General features: G+C 38.1%; 1 protein-coding gene across 1 annotated transcript in view; it reads left to right on the top strand.

Moving 5' to 3' along the window:
• The window catches only part of Uhrf2 (ubiquitin like with PHD and ring finger domains 2), an 81,254-nt gene extending 62,756 nt beyond the window's left edge, over positions 1-18,498 (top strand). The window contains exons 7-16 of the mRNA XM_070033233.1: positions 412-535; positions 752-859; positions 2,168-2,272; positions 5,798-5,904; positions 9,358-9,520; positions 10,350-10,490; positions 12,531-12,627; positions 12,949-13,106; positions 14,718-14,816; positions 15,980-18,498. Coding sequence (XP_069889334.1) covers positions 412-535; positions 752-859; positions 2,168-2,272; positions 5,798-5,904; positions 9,358-9,520; positions 10,350-10,490; positions 12,531-12,627; positions 12,949-13,106; positions 14,718-14,816; positions 15,980-16,126 — 1,249 coding nt within the window. The 3' untranslated portion in view covers positions 16,127-18,498. The remainder of the gene's footprint in view (positions 1-411; positions 536-751; positions 860-2,167; positions 2,273-5,797; positions 5,905-9,357; positions 9,521-10,349; positions 10,491-12,530; positions 12,628-12,948; positions 13,107-14,717; positions 14,817-15,979) is intronic.
• Positions 18,499-25,851: the final 7,353 nt, after the last annotated feature.

Here is a 25,851-nt window from a genome sequence, read left to right as displayed (position 1 = left end):
TTTTTTTTTTTTTTTTTTTTTTTTGGGTCCGGTCGTGGGGCCTGAACTCTGGGCCTGGGCACTGTCCCTCAGCTCTTCAGCTTAAGGCTAGCGCTCTACCACTTGAGCCACAGTGCCACTTGCGGTTTTTTTCTTTTTTGCTTATGTGGTACTGAGGAATCAAACCCAGGGCCTCATGCATGCAAGGCAAGCACTCTACCACTGAGTCATCTTCCCAGCCTCAGTGACAATTTTTTATAGCTAACTAATCATATAAATGTTTTGAAAAGTTTAATACTTTAATGCTAGCTAAAGTGCTATAATATATCCCAATCTTAGAATTTGACCTAATCTAAAAAGATTGCTGTGTTGTTACTATTATTGATTGGACAAATATTGTCAAAATTTTTTGTTTTTTTTCTTTACTTAAAGGTATTGTCCTTCCTGTAAAACTGATTCCAGTGAGGTTGTAAAGGCTGGAGAAAAACTCAAGATGAGTAAAAAAAAAGCAAAGATGCCATCATCCAGTACTGAAAGCCGGAGAGACTGGGGCAGGGTAAAAAACGAATCTTCCTTAGTAGCAATTTATAATATAGTGTGTTTCAATACCATGGTAATTAAAGAGATTAAACAATGCAATAATTAATAGTTAATATCAGTGATACATGAATAGCCAAGTTTCTATTTTTGTTGGATTTATGGAAATAGATGTGAATAAATTATTAAGATTTAACATAATGGTTTCTCAGGCACCTTGTTTTATGACTTACAGGGAATGGCTTGTGTTGGTCGTACAAAAGAATGTACTATTGTCCCTTCTAATCATTATGGACCTATTCCTGGTATTCCTGTTGGGTCAACTTGGAGATTTAGAGTTCAGGTATGCTTTTATGTGTTTATATTTTTTATTTTTTATTTTATTTTTGAGGTGAAGTTTTACTCTGGATTCCAAGCCCAAACCTTTTCAGGTTTAGTTAGTCTTACTGGTTTCTTGTTCTTTTTTCAAGTGTCTTAAATTCCCAAGAATACTTTGTAAGTTTGAATTTCAGCTTCTTTTAATCCAAGAACAAATGGATGACACATTAATGAGTTATAATATTTTTCCTAGGGAGTTCAAAGAACACAAAGAAAGGGCACGTGTTTCAATGAGGTAGAATTCAAAATGAGAAAAAGCAGTAGACCACTGAAGTGGAATAGCATAACTGAACTAGAAATGAGTGGTTTTGACTGAAATATAGGGGAAGAATGAAAAAGAAGCTACTAATGAATCTGGGCAAGTAGAGAGGAACCAGGGTGAGAGAGGGTAATTTATAATGCTTAATTTTGGTTTGTTATTTTGATACCATGTAACGTGTTTTAAGCTGTTAGAAATCAAACATTGAATCATTCTGTTTATGCTAGATAGAATGGGTTTAAAGGAGCAAAACTGGATGCAGTCAGTGCAAAAGCACTCATTATTGTAAGCATTCATGTCTCAAACCAAGACAGCAATAAAAGTAGAAAAAGATGGGGTTAGCTGGGCACCGGTGGATCACATCTGTAATCCTAACTTCTCAGGAGGCTGAGATCTGAGGACTGCAGTTCACAGCCATCCCAGGTAGGGAAGTCAGTGAGATTCTTACCTTCAGTAAAACCAGAAGGGGCGCTGTGGTTCCAGTGGTAAAGCCCTCGTCTTGAGCTGAAGAGCTCAGGGAGAGAACACCCAGGCCCAGAGTTCAAGCCCCACAACTGACCAAAAAAAAGAAAAAGAAAAGAAAAAGATGAGTTTGAGTTTAAGAGACAAAATCACAGTAGTCCTGGGATAAATGGCTTTGAGTAATATAGAAGAATGAAGTTAAAAGGATGGCTGCATGTTTGACTTGACAAACTGGTTAGGAAACATCTACTATCTGAAATATAATAAACAAGAAAGGAGAAGAGGTATTGTCTGCTGATAGTTCTCCTTGAGCTGGAAGTTAGGGTTATATAAAGTAATGATTACTTAGTCATTATTTTAAGCTCAGAATTCTAGGCTTGTCAGCTCTGTACCTTTAGGGTTTGTTTGGGGAAAACAAAGAAGAGCAGTAGATAGAACTCTGAGTGAGATACAGCATTTGGATTTTTAGGGTCCAATAACAGTGAAAGCATTTGTTAAATGTAATTCAGTGGTTAAAAAAGTACTGTGAGAGTCGTTTTACTTACTTTATAGGTGAGCGAAGCAGGTGTTCATAGGCCTCATGTTGGTGGAATTCATGGTCGCAGCAATGATGGGGCTTATTCTCTTGTCTTGGCTGGAGGATTTGCAGATGAAGTAGTAAGTGATCATATGACCTTGGGGTTTTTTTTTTTTGTTTGATTGTTTTTGGTCAGTCATGGGGCTTGAAATCTGGGCTTGGGCACCATCACTCAGTTCTTCAAGCTTAAGGCAACACCCTACCACTTGACCCACAGTGCCATTTCTGGTTTTCTGGTGGTTTATTGGAGATAAGAGTCTCATGGACTTTCCTGCTTGGGCTGGCTTTGAACCAGGAGCCTTAGATCTCAACCTCCTGAGTAGCTAGGATTACTGGCGTGTGCCACCAGTGCCTAGCATGACCTTGTTCTTTAGAACCTGTCTTGTTCTATAAAATACAGATGCTTTGCCTAGGATACATGAAATTCTTTGTCTAGGATACATCAAATTCTATGCTTTCTTGGTAACATAGACTTTATTTTGGAGTAATTGGTTCTATACAAATTACAAGAGAAATCACTTTAATACCTAATCTTTACATATAGTGATTTATATGTATTCAGGAACTATTAAAAAGGAAAATATTCTTTAAGGTGCTTTTTTTTTTTTTTTTTTTACAAATTAGAAGTATTTTACAACAGCTGCAGCTTCACTTTAATATTAGAAATTAAAGACATCTCCTGCATTAGGATGGTTGATTGTATAACATTAAGTGAAGAGGCCGAGAAAAATGAGGATGATGCCAAGAATGGAAGCTCCCAGATTGTGTTAGGTAGCTGCTTTGGCACCATGGAAGGTAGAATAGGGATTGGGAATGTATGTTCCTCTGGGATAGCACCTTGTCTCCTGTAGTATGTAGTTCTTTTCTTTTTTTCTTTTTTTCTTTTTTTTGTGCTGGAAGTAGAGATTGAACTTAGTACCTCATGTTCTTGCTTAGTTACATTTTCTTTATGTGTTCCCTTCTTTGGTAGCAAACTTGTTTAGGATTCTTCTCTAGGTACATTTTAGTGGCTCGTGGACTAGAAGATGCAACAAATTAAAACTAATGGTCTGAAATTGTATTGTTTAAGTTCTAATAGGATGGAAAATCATTTTTCTTGTGAAAATGTACACTTTTCTCTGTACATCACCTTTATAATAACAATAAAAAATTTGTTATTATAATTGAAGTACAGATGAATTAGTGATATAGAATTTAATTGTTATTCTTGACACCTGATTATTTTGGTTATATGCTGCTTAAAGAACAATCAGAGGTTTTGTTTTATGCTGTTCTTGGGGCTTGAACTCCAGGCCTTGGCACTGTCCCTGAATTTTTTTTTTTTTGGGGGGGTCCGGTTGTGGGGCCTGAACTCTGGGCCTGGGTGCTGTCCCTCAGCTCTTCAGCTCAAGGCTAGCGCTCTACCACTTGAGCCACAGCACCACTTCCGGCTTTTTTTCTTTTTGCTTATATGGTGCTGAGGAATCGAACCCAGGGCCTCAGGCATGCAAGGCAAGCACTCTACCACTGAGCTACCTTCCCAGCCCTGTCCCTGAATTTTTTGTGCTCATGGATAATGCTCTGTCACTTAGTTTCACCTAATCACCAAAAATCTGGAAGTAAAGCTGTGGCTCAAATTGTCTCATGGACTTTTCCTGTTTAGGCTGGTTTTGAACCATAATCCTCAGATCTCAGTCATTTAAATAGCTAGGTTTCTAGGCAAAAGCCACCAGCACCTGGCCTTGTTTTGTTTTTTAAATGATGTTTTCTATCTTTTTTTTAACTTTAAGTAGTTGTACAAACCTGTTGCCATTCTGCCCCATCCTTCCCAAGTCCATCCCTTCTCTCAAGAAGGTTTTTTTTTTTTAGTTTTGCTTTAACTACAGTTTAGATTAGAATGTGCATATTCTATCATAATCCTCACTCTTTGCAGTACTGTCATGATTAAAAGATTGGAAGTTTTAAGTATTAGTATTGTGGAATCAATTCAGATACTACGTATAAGATTGGTTCTGATCAGCTTAAGAAGTTTTCTGGATTGTGCTAAGATATACTTAGAGTTCCTTTAAATAGAATATACACCGAAGATGAAGTTCTTCAATATGTTATGTTTAAAAAAAGAGAGAGAGAGAACTTTCAAAGTTTTGGAGCCAATAAAAGCACACTTACTTGTTTGACTTGAGTCTGGGTCACACCTTGTCTAGCACAGAACTTACTATTTAGCCTGAACTGGCCTTAGACTCCAACTCAGTCCAATTGTATCTGCCTTCTAAGTGTTAGAATTACAGGAATGTACCACCATGGCTGAATTATGTCAGCAGCTTTAACCCAAGATTTTAATTAAGCTTAGTTCAAAAGAAAACAAGATATTTGACCTCAGTAGCAAGTAAGAATTTAGTGGACAAAATGGGCACTAGTTGTTCATGCCTGTAACCCTAGCTACTCAGGAGGCTAAGGATTGAGGTTCAAAGATAGCTTGAGCAGGAAAGTTCCTGAGACTCTAATCTCTACTTACGCACCTTCAAAAAGCTGAAGTGGTAGAGCACTAGCCTTGAGCAGAAAAGCTCAGAGATAGCACCTCGGCCCTAAGTTCAGGCCCCAGGCATTAAAGAAACAGGTAATTCTTTTTTTTTTTTTGCCAGTCCTGGGGCTTGAACTCAGGACCTGAGCACTGCCCTTGAGCTTCTTTTTGTCAAGGCTAGCACTCTATCACTTGAGCCACAGTGCCACTTCTGGCTTTTTCTGTTTATGTGGTGCTAAGGAATCGAACCCAGGGCTTCATGCATGCTAAGCAAGCACTTTACCACTGAGCCACATTCCCAGCCCCAGTTTGAGCATGTTTATTTTTTCACATTTAGTAGATACTACTACTTTCAATTTTCAAATTCTTATCTAGATTAGTTTTAATAGTAAACTATTATTTTACCCAAATGTATTATGGAAGAACTTAAAGTTGAGTATGAAATGTAGAAAACTTCCTATGCTATTAGAAATCTCATATGAGCCTCTTAGGTAAACTTGATTTATAAAATTTAATGCCTCTGGGTGCCAGCCACTCATGCCTCTAATCCTAACTACTTAGGAGGCTGAAATAAGTGAAGCTGTGGATCAGGTGGTAGAGGGCTAGCCTTGAGCAAAAAAGCTCAAGGCCCAGCCTAAGACCAGCACCAAGAAAAAAATATTTATTATCAACATCAGAATTTGAGTCTTCAGCAGCAAACTTAGATGTGGTAGAAATGACACTTTTGAAGATTCAGTTATGAGTGTTTTTGCGAAAACAGTACCTTCTGTAAATAGCCCATAAGCTAGTACTGATAGTGAAATAGAGTATTTCAACAAAACCTCTCTTATTCTGGAGATTTATTTTGTCTACATACCTACCCTGAGTATAACCAAGTTTGGAGATGTTGGAAATTAGAACTAAAGATGTTTTCACCATCAGATATATTTTCATAATTTTATTTGAATTTTGTGTTATTTTCATAGATACCATGAAAGAACATGACAATTCATAGTATCCTAAACAAATGTTCTGACTTTAAAATAAGAATGAAAATAAAATAAAATAAAATAAGAATGAGTGAAATTATGCTTAGATATTTTCTTGTGAAAATATTCTCCTGTAGGACCGAGGTGATGAATTCACATACACTGGAAGTGGTGGTAAAAATCTTGCTGGTAATAAAAGAATTGGTGCGCCATCAGCTGATCAAACGTTAACAAATATGAACAGGTACTATTGTAAAGACTGTTTCGGATTTGGATATTGTATAAAAGTTTGATTACTTAGTAATCAAACTTACAGGTTATAACTTGTGATTTACAGGGCAGAATGTTAAACTAAGAAGTAAAGATAAGAAACAAAAATTCCTTTGCCTGCTTATATTACTATAAGCATCCTAACTTCTTCATATTGTTCATTTTTAAATGACACAGTGCCTTATTTTACTTAATATGCCCTGTGCATTTGAAAACTTGTTGCTGAGTTTGACAGGAGCCTGTATATTTGAAGTAAAATTGAGAACAAGGTGGCTTGTTGACTGCCCTACTAGTCAAAACAAAAATGATCTGCTAAATAACACAGATTTATCTTTTAAAGTTATAAACTAAACTTCTTTTTAGTGGAAACTCAATAAATGTGAATAGGGCTTATGGTTGGAAGCCACATGGGCATAAGTGAAATAAAGTTAACTTCATGAGAACTGCACTCAAGTACTTTTTTATATTAAGAAGGTATCTTCTAAATGTTTAAAGGTAACGTTGATTTAAAAAGTGATCTTTTTGTACTAAATCCTCTTAGGGCATTACAAAAGAGCTACCTTGTACTGACCTTTATTATAGAAATATTAATGATATCAGCCTGAGTGGAACACAAAATTTAAGAGTGTCAAAACATTTTAAGGCATTTTAATGTCAGTATTGCCATCAGATGACGATTATCACATTATAACTTGTCATCTTAAAATTTCTCTGATTATTTTATTGAAAGTTTTTGTGTCTTATTAAGGGTATTTTTTATATTGAGTAAAAGTGAGTATGTTTCATTTAAAATCAAAATCACTCGGTTTTTAGTCTCCCCTTTATTTCTGATTACCGTGTGAAATAAAGAATATGCCAGTATGGTTTCAAAACTTTATTGCATACTGAGTTACATAGAATATCTGTTTTTATGTCTTGTATATTATTTCTGACAGTAGGATTATTTTCTGAACCAGCAGAGGAGACAGGTCAGGTTTGCTGGTGGAATCATTCCTGAGATAGTATCCAGTCCCTAGATGTTCTTTCTCTATCAAGAAGGCTGCTCATCTGGCAGAACAATCTTAAAAGGTGTTAGAAAAATTCTGATAGATTTTCTCAATGAAAATATATCTTAATTTTCAAAGGGGCTTTAAGTTGTCAAATCTGAAAATTATATTTTCTTGTTAATAATAGTAAACTATTTTGCTTGAATGAAACTTCTTTCATAATAACTCACACCTATAATATACATGGTAGATTCATTTAAAATTATGGACAATCCAATACTGTTACAGTCTCATTAGATTAATAACTTGACAACCAGTAAAAACATTTGCTTTTTTTTTTTTGTGCAAGTCCCAGGGCTTGAACTCAGGGCCTAGGCACTGTCCCTGAGCTTCTTTGGCTCAAAGCTGGTATTCTACCACTTGAGCTCCAGAACCATTTCCAGCTTTTTCTGTTCATGTGGTACAGAGGAATCAAACCCAAGGCTTCATGCCTGTTAGGTAAACACTCTACCAGTAAGCCACATTCCCAGCCCAAAACATTTGCTTTTAAAAAGGAAGATTCTGAAACATTTGCTTTTAAAAGGAAGATTCTGAAATTTTAACCGAGAGCAATCTAGGGTTAGCTTGTATGAAGATGATAACCCACCTTAACGTCCAGTTAGTTACTTTGTATATTAACTTTAAACATATCTCATGAACATGAAAACTGAGATCAAAAGTCTTTAGCTCTGACCAGTAGAATGCTCTTTCCCAAACAGTGTATGGTGTATTTTTCTTTGCTTCTTTGCTAATAGGAAGTGATACTGTAGTGGAAGAGCTTTGCTGCTAATGTGCCTCCTTTCATTCTCTGGACTTGTTCACATTCCTGAACAGCCTGTATACTTAGCTGAAAACAGATATTAGTTGACAGGGCATTAGTGGTAGCAGTAATGATGATTGCAGGTACCTGTGAGTTGTAAAGCCTGTCACTCAGTGACATGAAGTCAATACTTACCCTAGCTCCTTAAGAAGATGAATTGCCTATAGGTAATAACCTACAGGTATTCCATGTAAAATACGCCAATAGTCCTAGAATTGAAGGCTGTATTTTCTTCTACTCCTCAGATTTTTAAAGTATTTCCCCTTTAGATAAAGATAACTTAGTAAGCTTACTTCTTTGTTAGCTACAAAAGTTATTTTAAAAAACAAATCTTTCAAAACCTCACTTACTTTAAAAAGATAACTCTGGTTAAGCAATTCCTTTTCAACAGGTTAGTCATAATCTGAAGAGCTATTTTTTATTTGAGCCTACATAAAACTACATCCTAAAATTTTAAATTTTATTATATCTGATTCTACCAGTTGGCTACACACACACACACACACACACACACACACATATAAAACCTTGTGTATTCTCAGTGTTTTATCACTTAATTTAGGAAGTACATGTCTTATGAGAAAATACTAATTTTAAACAATATTGTCTTGTCTTTTCTTTTTGTCAGTCTTGGGGCTTGAACTCTGGGCCTGAGCGCTGTCCCTCAGGTCTTCAGCCCAAGCACTCTACCACTTGAGCCACAGTGCCACTTTCACTTTTTCTGTTTATGTGGTGCTGAGGAATCAAACCTAGGGCCTCATGCAAGCCCTCTACCACTGACCCACCTTCCCAGCCCTAAACAATGTTTTCAATAAGACTAGGTTCTCCCAAGAAAGGTCTTATAACATCAAATAAATTCACTGATTTATTCCTGTGAGTGAATATACTAAGGAAACTTTCAGTTAACATCAGGTGTTTCCAACTCAGTCTGTGTGTCATTAGTAAACTAGTGATCTCAAGCAACCAGAAATCTTATTGTTATAAGTTAGTGCAGGCATTTTAGGGCTTCAGTTTTACCTCTTTATGGAGAAATTTTAAAATATTTTTATATTGCAGTTGTTTATAATACCCTTAAACTTGTCAGAATTTTGCTATCTGGAATATGGAAAGTAAACCTAAAGGTCAATTGTGCCTTACTGACAAATTTATTTTCCTAGGTTTCTTTCTACATTATTCCAGAAAGTTACCTTATTCCCTTATCAAAAATAACAATTAAAACAGTCACTTGCTTTAGTTTTAGTTTTCCAACGTTCTCCTTTCCCTCAACAAACGTTATTTAAAGCAAATTCCATGTATTTCTAGTTGTTTTCTATTATACGTGGCACAGATGTTATTACTTTCAGAAGAACCCTACAGGCTATCTGACAACCAATCCCCTGGCTTAGGGGTGACATCAGAAAACTGATTTGTCTTCTCTGCTGGTGGGGGAAAGCATAATCCTATTGTCTGGAATAATATGGAAAGAATCATAGACTCTTAACCATCAGGTAAGGCATAATTCACCTTTTAACTGACCCAATGACTCGATTATATACTTGGAGAAAGATTACTTGGTATAAAGACTTTGTTTTATTTTTTTTAGGGCATTGGCCCTAAACTGTGATGCTCCATTGGATGATAAAGTTGGAGCAGAGTCTCGGAATTGGAGAGCTGGTAAGCCAGTCAGAGTGATACGCAGTTTTAAAGGGAGGAAGATCAGCAAATATGCTCCTGAAGAAGGCAACAGATATGATGGCATTTATAAGGTGCTCTATCTGGCATGACATCTTGTTAGTCATTCTTCCTGGGCTTTCACAACAGGGTTGCCACAGAGAACTACTGTGGGTGGGCTAAGAGGAAAAATAGGTCATACAACTTGGCATTTCTACTTTGTCTGAAAATATAACAGATGTGTAAATTGAACTGTTAACTGTGATACTTATTCGTAGCTGGAAGCTCTACCATTTGAGACAAGCCTCCAGCCCAATTTTGATCATTTTCAGTTCTTAAGGGCAGGGTTAGAGTTTGAGTCACGCTGACTTTTCTTTTCTTTTCTTTTCTTTTTTCTTTTTAGTGCTTTTGGGATAAGCACTTTTATCAGTGAACTACATTCAATCCCAAGTATTTTTTAAAATAAGTATGTATTCTCTTATGATAAGTAACTTGACTGTTGTAGGCATTGGTTCTTGTATATCTTTTCAGATTGCTCATGATTTTAATGATTGCAATAGATTTTCAGAGCAGTATACATTTGAACATTAAAAATTGATTTGTATCTTTTGTTTAAAAAATAAAGATATCAAAAAAAATAAAGATATCAAATTCCACTGTATTTATCTACCTAATTCACAAAATAATGTTCTTCAGTATGGTTTTGTTTTTGTTAATAAGTTTATAGCAATATATGCTTATATAGGAACTATCTTAATAGGAAATAATCTAGTGAATATTCTTGACTATACTCTTCTTACAGCAAGGCAAATGTCTTCTGATTGCATTTAATTCTGGCAAGTTTACTTAAACCACTAACATGATGACATTATGGATAAAAATAAATTTTAAATCTCAATCCAGTACTGAAATATTATGATATAGGTGGTGAAATACTGGCCAGAGATTTCATCCAGCCATGGTTTCTTGGTTTGGCGCTATCTTTTAAGAAGGGATGATGTTGAACCTGCACCTTGGACCTCAGAAGGAATAGAACGATCAAGGAGATTATGTCTGCGTTTACAGGTTAGATTACATTTGTCTAGGCTACCCATATGTTTATAAAAACTCAGTACTATATATGTGTCTTAACACTGGATATAACTCATAGCCATTGATCATTGGACTCTTAAGAGGTATGAAAGTATGTGGGGGGGCAGGGGGGTAAAGGGTAGCATCCTAGGTATCAAGACTGCCTAGAACCAAGGGTTATTGCTGGGAAAAACTGGACTTGTCAAAGAAAAGTAAAGTGTTCCCAATTTTATTTGGAAATGACTTGAAGTATAAGGGAAAGGGACCCACAAAATTTAGGTTAGGAGGTCCTAAAAAATACTTTCTATCCTACATGGTATAGAAAAGGGTGTGTTTGAGTAGGGGAAATGGGGGGAGGTGGCTTATAAGAATGTTCTGCTTCCTACCCTTCTCACTTTTCCTCACTCCTTTTCTCTCTTCCCTGCAAAGCTGCTTCCCTACCCTGCCACACTTTGAATGCTTTTGCCTTTTTCCCCCTTGCCCATGCTCAGCTGTTAACTCATAAAAGACTTTGTTGGTTTTGTGTGCATACTGGATGGTGTGGCTGCCTTCCCCTTTGCTGCTGTATACCCTAGACTTTGTTCCTGACAGTGATTTCAGAGCATGGTTTGAGTTCATCCCCCATCATTCCCCATCATTGTGCTTCCTGTAAAGACTGCCAGCTTTGTCATTTCCCCTGGCTCTGCCCACACTGCATGTGTAGGGGCTGAACTATGGGCAAGTGTCTGACCACGCAGGCAGGTGAGTGTGTGTCTTCTAGTGCAAGTCGGTTTCTGTTTTTGGTTTTGTTTTATAATTCAAGAAAATGATTGTTTGAACAAGATCCATCAGCTACTAAAATAATTACCGAAATAATTCTTTTATGACCAAATTTTTTAGAAACTTTGCAAATTCATTTTCAAAAGTATTTTTAGATCCCAGTATTTAAGTTCTAATAAATTAGATTTGAAACTGATAAGAAGCAGCATAAAAGCACATATGCCATGATGAATTAATAACACCACCATTGAGACCAGAAACACATTGCACTTTAAATGAGTGTTACCACAAAAGCATGTCCCTTACAAAAACAAAAAGGTAGCTAGTAAAATATAAAGGTACTAGGTAGAATATATCTGTTCAAGTCTGACTGTGAGGGGGTTAACAAACTTAGTAATTTAGTCACATCAAATCAAATCTTCTGAAAGCTCACTTCACCTCCAAATTTTGGGAAATGAGAAATTTGGCAATTAGGTTTTTGATTTTAAATTGACTCCATTATACAATAATATCCTACATAGTTGAATACTACTATTTTTGTGCTTTGTGATTGAGTCTCACTTTCATATGTAAATGCTCCTTTTCTTAAATGTTCAATCCATCCAGCAAAATACATGAAGATTTCTTATGTAACTCTCTTAGATCTGAAACTTAAGATTATTGTATTATAAAATGGAAATTGTTGTTGTTGTTGTTTTGTTTTGTTTTGCTAGTCCTGGGGCTTGAACTCGGCCTGGGCTCTATCCCTGAGCTTCTCTGTGCTCAGGGCTAGTGTTGTACTACTTGAGCCTCAGTGCTACTTCCAGCTTTTTCTGTTTATGTGGTACTGAGGAATGGATCCCAGGGCTTCATGCATGCTAGACAAGCACTCTACCACTAAACCACATGGCTTAGCTAGGTGCTGGTGCCTCATGCTTATAATCCTACTTAGTGAGGAGGCTGAGATCTGAGGATTGTGGTTTGAAGCCAGCCAGGGCAGGAAAGTCCTAGCCTCCAGAAAGCTGAAAGTGGGAACTGTGGCTCAAATGTTAGAGAACTAACATAGAGCAAACTGGTACTGAGTTCAAGCCCCAAGACTGGCATGCGCGCACGCACACACACACAACCCTACCTGACTTTACATGGAATTTGGGATTCTAATAGTCTCTGAATTCTATTTTTTAATATGGATTTCTCTTGTGTAATTTCTCAGTTTAGATAAAGTATAGACTCTTCCTCCCTTCTTTCTTCTCTGAAAGCCACAAATCTAAATTGTCCTTTTCCCCTCCTTACCAGTATCCAGCAGGTTACCCATCAGATAAGGAAGGGAAGAAAACTAAAGGACCATCAAGGAAACAGAACAGTGAAGCCACAAAAAGGCCTACTTCAGATGGTGGGTAATAGTTGCATACTACACATACCAAAAATACACATTTTGCAAAAGAGAGATATTAAGAGAAAAAAATGAGATTTGTAAGAAATAAAAAACAAAAGTATTGTCATTACTTTGCAGGGGGAGATGGGTCTATTTGTGTATTTTAACAATGTTGGAGCCATGGCAGCATCAAGTATAATATTGTAAACTCCAGGGGAAGTTAGATGCTGCTCTATGTGGGTATCTTTCTGCTAAACATTACGGGTACTAGTTAACTCTCATTATTGTAGTTCTAAGCAAAACTGAACATCTGCTGACATATTCTTAAAATAAATGTAGATGAATGTCCAAGTGCCTCCAAAGTGGTGAAACCATCAGATCCAGCGGAAGCAGTCGAGGCTTTCCAGCTCACCCCACAACAGCAGCGACTAATCAGAGAAGACTGTCAGAACCAGAAGCTGTGGGATGAAGTGCTTGCATCTCTTGCAGAAGGACCAGTATGCAAAGTTTTTTAAATAATAATGTATTAACAAACAGTAAAAAGTAATTTTCTTACAAAGTATCACTTACACAGTTAGTTAAAATGTGGTCCTATCCAGTTTTTTCATCCAGTGCTACCACCTTTCAGAAGAGTGACTTTGATTGATATGCAAATTGTATATGTAAATTTATATGTTGAATTGAAACCCTTTTGTAGAACTATTTAAAAATAATTTTTTAATGATTTAAAAGTAAAATAAGGAAGCAATGGTGTGGCAAAAGCAGTAGAATGCCAGCCTTGAGTAAAAAAAGGCAAGTCCTGAGTTCAAACCCCAGTACTAGCACCAAAACAAGAAAGAAAAGAAAGGAATAAATGCCCATACACTTATGTCAAACTTGTAAGATTTTTTTTTATTGAATGCCTGAACTTAATAGTTCACATTGACGTAGAATTTGGGGAAGAGAGAGAGAGAGAGAGAGAGAGAGAGAGTGAGTGTGTGTGTGTGTGTGTGTGTGTGTCAGTGTGTCAGTGTGTCAGTGGTGCTTGAACTCTGGGCCTTGGACCTGTCCCTGAGCTCTTCAGCTCAAGGCTAGCACTCTACCACTTGAGCCACAGTACCACTTCTGGTTTTCTGGTGGATTATTAGAGATAAATGTGAGCCCACTGGTGTCTAGCTTAAGAATTTTTAATTTATGAAACACAGGCAACTGAATCTAAAACTTACTAGGAGCCAGTCACTGGTGGCTCATGCCTGTAATCCTAGCTACTCAGGAGGCTGAGATTTGATGATCATAGTTCAAAGCCAGCCAGGGCAAGAAAGTCTGTGACACTCTTATCTCCAGTAAATCATCAGAAAACCGGAAGTGGCACTGTGGCTCAAATGGTAGAGTGCTAGCCTTGAGCTGAAGAGCTGAAGGACAGCACCTAGGCCCAGAGTTCAAAGCCCACGACTGACAAAAATAAATAAGTAAAATAAAACTTACTAGGAAATTTGTAATTGTTCAAAATTGTCAAATAGGGAATAAGTCTTAAGTAATATGGTATGATTTTCCAGCCATCAGCAAGAAAACCGAGCAAAACTATAGGATCCTGAGTTCATGCCAAAAAAAAATCTTAAAAAATAATCTGAGTAGCAGCAAAATATTAAATAATGTTTTCATCTACTAGAACAACTTATAGAAAAAGACATTATTATGTAATAACCTTGAGACCATGTTTTTGTTAGCTTTTACAGTAGTGAAGATCGAAGCCAATCCACATATGGATTAGGCACTAAGCTACACTCCCAACATTGATTTTTTTTTTTTAATGAAAAATAGCTGAGTGTGTATCCATGTGCACTTGGGAAGCATAGGCTGAACTGAGTATTATGTTCCATAGGGAGACCCTGTCAAAAAGAAAACAAAACAAAAAAGAAAAACAGTTATCTTGGAATATGAAATTTAGATGGGTTTCTTCAAGTTTATTATATAAGTCTGCTTGTCTTAGGTGGTTAAAAGCACTATTTGATTTCCTTAATAGTAAGCATATTAAATGTGACAGAGACTTTTTTGGTTCCAATGTAGAATTTTATTCGTATGTTAAGGACTGCTAATCTTTTTTTCTTTTCCCTTGGTTGCCATTGTAGAATTTTTTGAAGAAATTGGAACAGTCTTTTATGTGTGTTTGCTGCCAGGAATTAGTTTACCAGCCAGTGACAACAGAGTGCTTCCACAACGTATGTAAAGTAAGTAAAACTTGCCTCTCACTTTCCTGTAATTAATGTTTAAGTTTTTTGCATCTGTCAATTTTTAGCATATGAATAACATTTTTCCATGAAGGAAAATAGTTATAAAACCTTGCCATTTAAGAGGCATTTAATTTCATCTTGCTAATAAATACATTTTCATTAGACATTAATAGTAATTCTGATATTGAGGTATTCCACTATATTTGGAACTACTGAAAAGGGGTTGAAATGAAACTATAGTATCACTGAGCTTTTATATGTGTGTGTGTGTGCACATATACATATATATATATATATACAAATACACATGTGTATACGTGTGTATATATATGTTATGTATATATAACAGCTTATATATGTTGTATGTATGGTGGTGTAAACTGAAAGTTTTACACTGTGGTTGGCAAGTTTCTCTATCAAGTGGTGGTTTCGTATCCTGATCTTAATTCAGAACTTAAGTTTCCAATGTAAGATGGAAACAGACCTGCATAAGAGTTTGGTAACATGTGTAAGTTCCTGTACAATTATTTTTAGGAGACTCAGTATAAAGTAATTTATAAAATACATAGTTAATTTTAGTTTTAACTTAGATAAAATACATAACTTGGTTTTAAGCAAGAGGATCCTGAATTTTCTTTTTCTTTTTTTTGTCAGTCGTGGGGCATGAACTCTAGGCCTGGTGCTGTCCCTGAGCTCTTCAGATCAAGGCTAGCACTGTACGACTTGAGCCATAGTACCACTTCCAGCCTTTTCTGTTTATGTGGTGCTGAGGACTCGAACCCAGGGCTTCATGCATGTGAGGCAAGCACTCTACTGATGAGCCACCTTTCCAGCCCCTGAATTTTTTTTTTTCTTTAGTGCTCTAGGAGAAAACAGGATCAATGTCCAACCTGAAAGATTAGCCAATGGGAAGCATACTGCTCTTACTGGATGAGGAAAGTGAAGCACAAAATAGTTCATTTAGCTCAAGTCTCACCATATGCATTGGAGGTAGAACTAAAGCTGTGACTTCCAGGCCTTTCTAGCTATTCTTCCTTACACATTTAGAACAGTTAGGGTTCCAGTTTCTATTAAAAGTATAAGTTGAGTCTTTTTCCCTCATGTTTGACTCACTGATGAAGTTTGGTGTTTGTATGTATGTTTCTTTGTTTTTATCTTAGGATTGCTTGCAGCGCTCCTTTAAGGCCCAGGTTTTCTCCTGCCCTGCTTGCCGGCATGATCTTGGCCAGAATTACATCATGATTCCCAATGAGATTCTGCAGACTCTACTTGACCTTTTCTTCCCTGGCTACAGCAAAGGACGATGATCTGTCTGCAGCTGTTGTTCCTGGTGGCTTTTGGACAATAAAGAATCTAAATGGGAAGGGAGGGTTGAAGCAACGGTGGACCATATCTCACATTCGGAAGCCACTTCTCCTCTTTCCCACATAGCCATCACCTTGTGTGTGTAGTAAGAGGCCCATTTCTCACCTGTCTTTTAAATATCAAAAGGTAGTTTCTGTGAAAACAACTAGTTTTAATGAGTTAAAAAGTCGAAGCCTCAGCTCTAGTTGATATCCAAATTTTGATTTATTTTGCAACTACCTCAGGACAGAGAAGTTTTATGGGGATTTTAAAAATCATTGAATAAGGACAGAAAAGATTTATGGGGATTTTAGAAATCATTGACTAATTAGTTAAATGAGATTTTAGCTACACACTGCCTCCCAAATATTAGTTGTGCCTGGTTCTTGTCATTTGATTTTACAAAAAAAGATGACACTTGAGATTCTTGGAATGAACGAAGCTTCTGTAGTATGCATAATACTTTTTTAATGTCCCTTCTTCCATTACAGTGTGTGTTTTGCAAGGTCAGGTTCATTTTAAGCCCATTTTGTGAACGCCATTGTGCTTTTTTTCCTGGTGTTTTATGCAAGTTGACTACTAATAACTAATGAGAACAATATGGATGCATTGTTGCTACATTAGTGTAATGTGGTGTGGTTTTGCAATTCAGAGGTGTTCACATGCTCTAGTTGTAAATGTTCATAAAAAGCCACTTCTGTACTAGTCAAATTGCTTTTAGTGAGTCTAACTAGTGGTTTTACATCTGCAGAATATTGAGGGCTGTACTGACTTTTGAGAAGAATGAAATTGCTTCATATTGTGATCCTAAATTTTATATTCACTATATTCCTTAAAGTATACCTTAATAAATATTTTATGATCAGAAAATAGCTCACTTTGCTTTACTTCACTGCATTTTCCTGGCTTGTGTTATGGATGTTTACTAATCAATTATTGGTTTTCATTGTGTCTATTAAAACAGACATTTTTACTCTGATTTTAGCAATGAAAACTAAAATGAAGTCTTTTGCGCTAAGAACAAATTTTATCCTCAGCTTTTTTTAAAACTCTAAATGGGAAATATTTCCAAAGTAAGATAGTGACTGTTCTGTTGTATGTAATTTCTAAATTGTGTTCATTTTTAGCATGAGTCCTACCTTATATTTCAGACATGAGAAAATGTTCAGACATTGTGCTGTTCTCAATACTGCTGGGTTTTCATCATTGAAGTTTTAGTATGATCAAGTCTTTCCACCTCTATCTTCATGTACACACATACTGGCAACATTTACTGAATATTTGTACTAGTCACTCACACATTATACACCAAATGGCAGAATTGTCCTCTGAAGTTTTAGCATCTGGTCATCTTTCCTTCTCAGCTATTATAGGCTCTTGTTCTTTGCTATGTGGCAAACTAGTTCCATTTGATGCTTCTGCATTCAGTTAAATTCAAAATTAGCTTCTGGGAAACACTTAAAGCATCATGATTAGTTTGTGACATTCATTCCAGTGTCTGTGAGTAGCCCTAAGTGACTGTAAGGGCCACTTACAGATACTGAAATAATTTCTTATTGTGAAGAATCAGAATTTAGTTAAGACTTGCTTAAGTTGAAAATTAATCAATAAATTTGTGTTATCCACTGCTGTATTTCCTCTTGCATTGGTCACACTGAATGACAAGTGGGAAATATCTCCCAGTTTGAGCTACTTGAATTGGTTTAATAATACTGCTTTTATTAGTAAATGACTCATTCTCAGTTATGCTATATATTGTCTTAATTCTTCTATAACATTGTAGATTGGGAAAAAGCCTGATTATAACAACACATTTGTGTCAGAAATGTCCCAAAGCTAAAAATGTCTTTATCATTCATGAACTTAAAAAAAAAGTTTTCAAAGTTTCTTTTCACAATAGTTCAGCTTATACTTAGGAAATAAGGACTTTCAGAAAACATGAGCATAGTACCATTGTCAAAACATGCTAAAAAACATTGACAGTAGTTTTCGTAGATTACCAAGTACCTACCTAGCAAATGTTCTAATTTCCCTTGTCTCGAATATCATAAATGGGCATTTAATTTTTAGTTGGTTTGTCTGGATCAGGATCCAAATAAAGACCTATCATTGTGATTAATTACTATCTCAAATATTTTTAAAATCTGTTCATCCCTCAATCTTCTAGCCTCAATCTTAATCTCCTTCCTCACCCTTTACAATTTGTATGTTGAAATTGAATTGTTTTGAAAATTTTCTGACAGAATACACTTAAATGAAGTCACCTTGTGGTGTAGCTTAACATGATTATATTTTTGTGAATTTTGGTAGTAGAATTAAAGCATGACCAAATTCAGATTTGACTTTTTTTGTTTTTTGTTTTATTTTATTGGCAAGGCATCATAGATAATGTGGTATCCTTTAGTAAAGAAGCCCATAGTCTCTGGATGTTTCTAAGGCTTAAGTTTAAAGATAAGTCTTAAAAATGTAATTTACTTCATTTAGTAGGTTATTATAGACTGAACTTCTTTTTGGTCGGTAATGGGGCTTGAACTCAAGACCTGGGAGCTGTCACTGAGCTTTTTCACTGAAGTCTAGCACTCTACCACATTGAGCCACAGCACCACTTCAGGTTTTTTGATGGTTAATTGAAGCTATGAGAGTCTCACAGACTTTTCTGCCCAGGCTGGCTTTGAATTGTGATCCTCAGATTTTAGCCTCCTGAGTAGCTAGAATTAACAGATATGAGCCACTAGTGCCAGGCTCAGCCACTTTCTTTTTGTTATTGTTGGTCGTGGGTCTTGAACTCTGGGCCTGGGCGTTTTCCCTCAGCTCTTCAGCTCAAGCCACAGCACCACTTTCGGTTTTCTGGTGGTTTATTGGAGATAAGAGTCTCATGAACTTTCCTTCCTGGGCTGGCTTTGAACTGTGATCCTCAGATCTCAGTCTCCTGAGTAGCGAGGTGTGAACACCAGCGCCTGGCTCAGGCTCAGCCACTTTTTTGTAAGAACTGTGCCCTAACTGATTGTGCCACTGGAGCTCCAACTCAACCACTTGAAAACAGGGTTTTTTAAACATTTTTTCCCTAAATACAATAGCTTAAGCCTTTAGTTTTAGAACTCAGTTTTAGGTAATAGAGTTTATTCAGTAAATACATATACCTAGTATGCTTGGGGGTATTAAGATAACCTAAACGTTCTGAAGCTGACAGTATAAGCACATACCCTTAGCTCTTATAGCCTGTATGGGTATTAACATCTAGGCCCTTACCTTTATACACTTATATAAAAGTATAGCTTCAGATTTCATTATAGAGCCTATTGATAAGAAGTAGGAAGCACTCTGTTTTTATTTGCCCATTGCCCCCTATTTTCTCATTAAGGATCAATTCTCTATTCTTCAAGATACTCTTTTTTGGTTTTGTTTTGTTTTGTTTTGTTTTTGGTCCTGGGGCTTGAACTCTGTGCCTAGGTGCTGTCCCTGAGCTCTTCAGCTCAAATCTAGTGCTCTACCACTTGAGCCACATCACCACTTCCAGTTTTCTGGTGGTTAATTGGAGATAAGAGTCTCACAGACTTTCCTAGCTGGACTGGCTTTGAACTGTGATCCTCAGATCTCAGCCTCCTGAGTGGCTGGGATTACAGGTGTGAGCCACTGGCACCAGGCCTCAAGATACTCTTGACTTCAGGGAATCAAGCCTAGTTGCCCATTCACCACCAGATTACATTCAAATGTTATTCTTTCTTGCAATCTCTTCTAATTGATCCCCACTGGTAGGCCATCAGAATTACTGAAGGCACTGGATACCACGTAACTTGAAACCTAATATGTAATCTGGGTGGATCCTACACATCCAAAAAATAAATGAATAAATTTAAAACCAGTCACTGGACAAAAGAAACCAACAACTACAGCCAGATGTGGTATTACACACCTGTAATCTCAGCTACTTAGAAGATGGAGAGAGGATCATGGTTCAAGGTTTGCCTGGACCCTCTCTGGAAAGCAAACTAAAGGCAGGTGAGGAAACTGGGTGCCAGTGGCTCACACCTATAATCCTAGCTACTCAAGAGACTTAGACCTGAGGACTGTAGTTTGGAGTCAGCTAGGCAGACAAATTCTAGAGATTCTGGGGCTGGGAAGGTGGCTCAGTGGTAGAGCGCTTGCCTTGCATGCTCGAGGCCCTGGGTTCGATTCCTCAGCACCACATAAGCAAAAAGAAAAAAGCCGGAAGTGGCGCTGTGGCTCAAGTGGTAGAGCGCTAGCCTTGAACAGAAGAGCTGAGGGACAGCGCCCAGGCACAGACTTCAGGCCCCACGACCGGACCAAAAAAAAAAAAAAAAAATTCTAGAGATTCTTACCTCCAATTAACTAGCAAAAGAACTGAGGTATGAATTGATAGAATACTAGCCAAATGTGCCTTCCTAGGCAGTTGCGAGGCCATGAGTTCAGTCACTAGTAATGCCACCTTAAAAAAAAAAAATCTGGGTGCTGGTGGTTCACACCTAATAGTCTTAGCTACTCAGAAGGCTGAAATCTAAAGAACACAGTTTCAAACCAGCTGGGCATGAGACTCTTCAATTCATTAAAAAAAAAAAAAAAAAAAGCTGGAAGTGGAGCTGTAGATCAAGTGGTCTCGAGCACTAGCCTTGAGCAAGCTTGGGGACAGTGCCCAGGCTCTGAGTTGAAGCCCCAAGACCACCACCAATGAAAAGTAGAGGTTACAACTATATCCTCAAGTATGAAATTGATTGCATTGATAGAAACAGCTGCTTTGGGGAGAGTTAATTTTGTTTTATTTTTTTTTGGGGGGGGGAGGTCCAGTCGTGGGGCCTGAACTCTGGGCCTGGGCGCTGTCCCTCAGCTCTTCAGCTCAAGGCTAGAGCTCTACCACTTGAGCCACAGCACCACTTCCGGCTTTTTTCATTTTGTTTATGTGGTGCTGAGGAATCAAACCCAGGGCCTCCTGCATGCAAGGCAAGCGCTCTACCACTGAGCCATCTTCCCAGCCCCTATTTATTTATTTTTTTGGGGGGTCCGGTCATGGGGCCTAAACTCTAGGCCTGGGCGCTGTCCCTCAGCCCTTCAGCTCAAGGCTAACACTCTACCACTTGAGCCACAGCGCCACTTCTGGCTTTTTTCTTTTTGCTTATGCAGTGCTGAGGAATCGAACCCAGGGCCTCAGGCATGCAAGGCAAGCACTCTGCCACTGAGCCACCTTCGCAGCCCTGAGAGTTAATTTTAAATTAAGATCCTTCAACCTAAATATGATTATAAGAACAACAGGCAAAACTGATGGACACTGCCAAAATACAAATGTATTGTCAAGTAATTTATATATGGCTGTAACACATTTCATTTATTTATGGCTATTTGGGCTTGGTTTTCAGGGCTTTGCTATTATGAATAAAACTGAACTGTTGCATTTAAGTATTAGGAAAACTGACAATTACAAAGTTCAGTGCAGGGGCTGGGAAGTTGGCTCAGTGGTAGAGCGCTTGCCTTGCATGCCTGAGGCCCTGGGCTCGATTCCTCAGCACCACATAAGCAAAAAGAAAAAAGCTGGAAGTGGCGCTGTGGCTCAAGTGGTAGAGTGCTAGCCTTGAGCCGAAGAGCTGAGGGACAGCGCCCAGGCCCAGAGTTCAGGCCCCACGACCGGACCAAAAACAAAACAAAACAAAACGAAGTTTAGTGCATACTTACCATATAACCCACCAATTTTACTAATAATATTTACACCTACAGTGTATGAGTTCTGGTTACACTTTTTTTGTCAATATTTTTAATTCTTTTTAAAGGAGTTGAGTCTCTAGAGGAGCAAAAGAAGCTCAGGGACAGTGCCCTGGCCCTGAGTTCAAGCCCCAGGACTGGCACACAAAAAATCCTGAGATTATACCTGATAAAGCTGGTTAGAGAAAGTTTAAAATGCTGTAACAAGAACCTAATGGATGATTTTGGTGAGAGATAAGAGTGCTGGTAGAAATGTAGATAGTAAAGGTTATACTCATGAGTTTCCATATGGGAATAAGGACTTAATTGGGAATCTGACTAAAATGGCTATTTTTACAGTGACAGGGAATTTTTTTTTTTTTTGGGTCGGTCGTGGGGCTTGAACTTGGCTTGGACGCTGTCCCTGCGCTCTTCTGCTCAAGGCAAGTGCTCTACTGCTTGAGCCACAGCGCCACTTCCAGTTTTCTAGTGGTTTATTGGAGATAAGAGTCTCATGGACTTTTCCTTCCTGGGCTGACTTTGAACCGGGATCCTCAGATCTCAGCCTCCCGAGTAGCTAGGCTTACAGGCATGAGCCACCGGCGCCCAGTAATGGCAGAGAATTTGGTTACTTCTTTTTTTTCTTGGTCTGAGACCAGGACTCAAACTTGGTACCTGGAGCCACTTTTGCTCATTGGCTAGCACTCTACCAACTGAGACACACCTGAAACCCTTTGGCAGAAAATCTAGATATATGTCTATGCCCAGAGACTTTATGTGAGGTAGTTGTTTCATAAGGAAAATTTAAAGGTAGGTAAGCATTCCAACAGTTATTGCTGGCTTCTTTTAGACAAAGTTGCAGTTCCATTGAGAGCCAAAAAGAGGAGGGCACTTATAAAGTGCTGCTGAGAGGGGTACAGTTGCTAAAGCAAGTACTTTGCACTAGGACAGTAGAAAAGATGAGGGCATCTCCGCAATCTTACACCCATCTGAGACTTTCCAGTAAGAAAAAACCCCACTGCAAATAGATCCATCTAGGAATTGTCTACTCACGTTATATTTCTCCAAAGCAAACACAGCTTTGGTTGCAGATATAGTGGAAGCTGGGATACAGCTTCCACTGGCAGCAGACTGGCATCCTCGCCTTGTGATTTTGAATTATCAGGTATGCAGGAGGCAAAGTTATATAATGGAGCTTTCTACTAATGTTGGGAAGTAAGGCTTGGGCAGCATCGTCAGAATTCCTACAGGGTAATTCATTAAATTCATTAAAGCTATTAGAGTGAAAGCTGTAGTTTAGACCCAGAAAGTTAAGAGTTGCCGGGAATGTGGAGCATCTGCAGGAAGCGACCAGGAAGTGAGTAGATCAAGCCTGATTGGTCATGTGGGTTTTAGATAGCAAGTCTGTGGAGAAGGTATCTTGTTACTTGATTTTATGTGTAAAGCAACTAGTGATGAGATTTAAATACTCAGTGTTCTGTTGTAATTAAAAGTTCTTGCTGGGTGCTGGTGGCTTAGCACCTGTACTCCTAGCTACTCAAGAGGCTGAGATCTGAGGATCTTGGTTCAAAGCCAACCCAAGCAGGAAGCTCTGTAAGATGCTTATCTTCAGTTAACACCAAAAAGTTGGAAGTAGAACTGTGGCTCAAGTGGTAGAGCACTAGCCTTGGGCTCAAAAGCTTGGGGACTACCCAGGCCCTGAGTTTGAGTCCCACAACTGGCACACACAAACACACACACAATTCTGATACTATCCCTTTAGAGTCGTACCCACTTCCTGACCCTAGCTTGTGAAAACCACTAGTCTGTTCACAGTCACTCATGATTTTGTCATCTCAAGAACGATAATGTACACTGGGAATGTGACTTAGTTGGGTAAAATGCTTGCCTAGCATACATGAAGCCCTGGGTTCAATTTCTCAGTACCACATAAACAGAAAAGGCTGGAAGTGGCATTGTGGCTCAAGTGGCTCAAGTGGTAGCAAAAGAAGCCCAGGACAGCCAGGTGGCTCACACCTATAATCCTAGCTACTCAGGAGGCTGAAATCTGAGGATCACAATTCAAGGCCATCCCATAAGACTCAGCTTCAGTTAACCACCAGAAAACCAGAAATGGTGCTGTGACTCAAAGTAGTAGAGAGCTGACCTTGAGCAAAAGTTCAGGGACAGCACCCAAGCCAGACAAAAAAAAAAGTTAGGCTTTATTGCTACACTCCCTAAAATGACATCATCCGATACCAGGTCAGAGTCAAAAGAGCACAAATCTGTCAAAATCTGTCAACACTCCCAGTTATTGTACTCAGTATTTTTAGCCATTCTAAGGTATAGGAATCTCAATATGGATATATTTTTTATTTTCCAAAAAGCTAAATGTGGTCATCTGTTCATGTATTTGTTTTTGCAGGGTTTTTTTTTTTTTTTGCCATCCTATCAAGTATGTGTTGAAATCTTTTGTCCATTTTCTGAATAGATTGTTTCTTATTTTAGAGTTGTTCATGTATTCTGAATATTAGCTTGCTCTGTCATAGGTGTCTACAACTATTCTTTCCTTTGTTCTTAATTTGTAATCTCTTGTTCTCATCTATAGGGCTTTTTTTTTTTAGTTTCCCCATTATCTGAGCATTTAAAATATACTTAGTTCAAAGTTCTTTTAAAGTTCCTCCCAATTCTACTTTCATAAGAATTCTGCAATAGGCCAGGTGCCAGAGGCTCATGCCTGTAACCTAGCTACTCAGGAGGCTGAGATCTGAGGATCACAGTTCAAAGTCAGCCCAGGCAGGAAAGTCCCTGAGATTCTTATTTTCAATTAACGACCAGAAAACCGGAAGTGGCGCTGTGGCTCAAGTTGTAGACCACTAGCTGTGAGCTGAGGAGCTGAGGGACAGCACCAAGGCCCAGAGTTCAAGCCCCATGACCAACCAAAAGAAAAAAAAAGAATTCTGCAATTTACTAATACTTAAACATTGAATTTGATTGACTTTTATTGATGTTCATATTTTTCAAGTTCATCATAAGAAGTTTTCTTATTAGAGGGTTTTGTTTGTGTCTTGGATATGTATATAACTGTTCCCTTTGGAGAGACTGTTAGATGTTTCTGCTGGGCCTTGTATGTGTTTCTAAAACAGAACCCAATGATCTGTTTGAGTGGACTCCTTCACTATACAGACAGAACAAGTTAGCTTCTGTATTTTCATGCAGCCAAACCTCTTGTTGAATGACTTAGTTTCAACCCATGGTCTGAGACAAAAATGTGTGTCCCACTATGATCCTGGGCAAGTATAAACTTCTTTCAGTCCTCATATTGGAGCAGGGATTTGACAGTTCTAAATGTGTCCCATTTCTCCTCCGTATTGTCTGTATAATATCTACCCCTGATGTCACCAAACCCCCTGACCACCAAAGGTCTATTTCCAGTCCTGGTACCTCTACACAGGCCCCATGGTTTAAAGTTATGTGGGTTCCCTCTTGTTTTCTGCCACCTGGAAGCTTCCTTCCTTCCTTTAAAATTGTTTTCTTTTATGTTTTTCAAAGGGCTGTTTGGTATTTTTTAATAGTTTTTTTTTTCTTTTGATTTATTTTTGTGTATGTGGTACTGAGGAATCAACCTCAGGGCTTTCATGCATACTAGGCAAGCATTCTACCAGTAAGCCACTTTCTCAACCCTAAACTGGTTTTAATTAAGGGAAGAGGGGCATTTCATCAAGATGTCTTTGGAACACCAAGGGATAGTTGCTAGATCTGTTCAGTCTATATATAAGAAAGAAGCTGAGGCCGGGCGCTGGTGGCTCACGCCTGTAATCGTAGCTACTCAGGAGGCTGAGATCTGAGGATCGCGGTTCAAAGCCAGCCCGGGCAGGAGAGACTGTGAGACTCCTATCTCCAATAAACCACCAGAAAACCGGAAGTGGTGCTGTAGCTCAAGTGGTAGAGCACTCGCCTTGAGCTGAAGAGCTGAGGGACAGCGCCCAGGCCGAGTTCAAGCCCCACGGCTGACCAAAAA

Source organism: Dipodomys merriami, unplaced genomic scaffold (genome assembly GCF_024711535.1).
Source record: "Dipodomys merriami isolate MVZ:Mamm:240054 unplaced genomic scaffold, mDipMer1.0.p SCAF_22, whole genome shotgun sequence".
In the NCBI taxonomy this organism is placed as follows: domain Eukaryota; kingdom Metazoa; phylum Chordata; class Mammalia; order Rodentia; family Heteromyidae; genus Dipodomys; species Dipodomys merriami.
The sequence above is the reverse complement of the archived record's forward strand: the minus strand, read 5'-3'. Positions and strand labels throughout refer to the sequence as shown.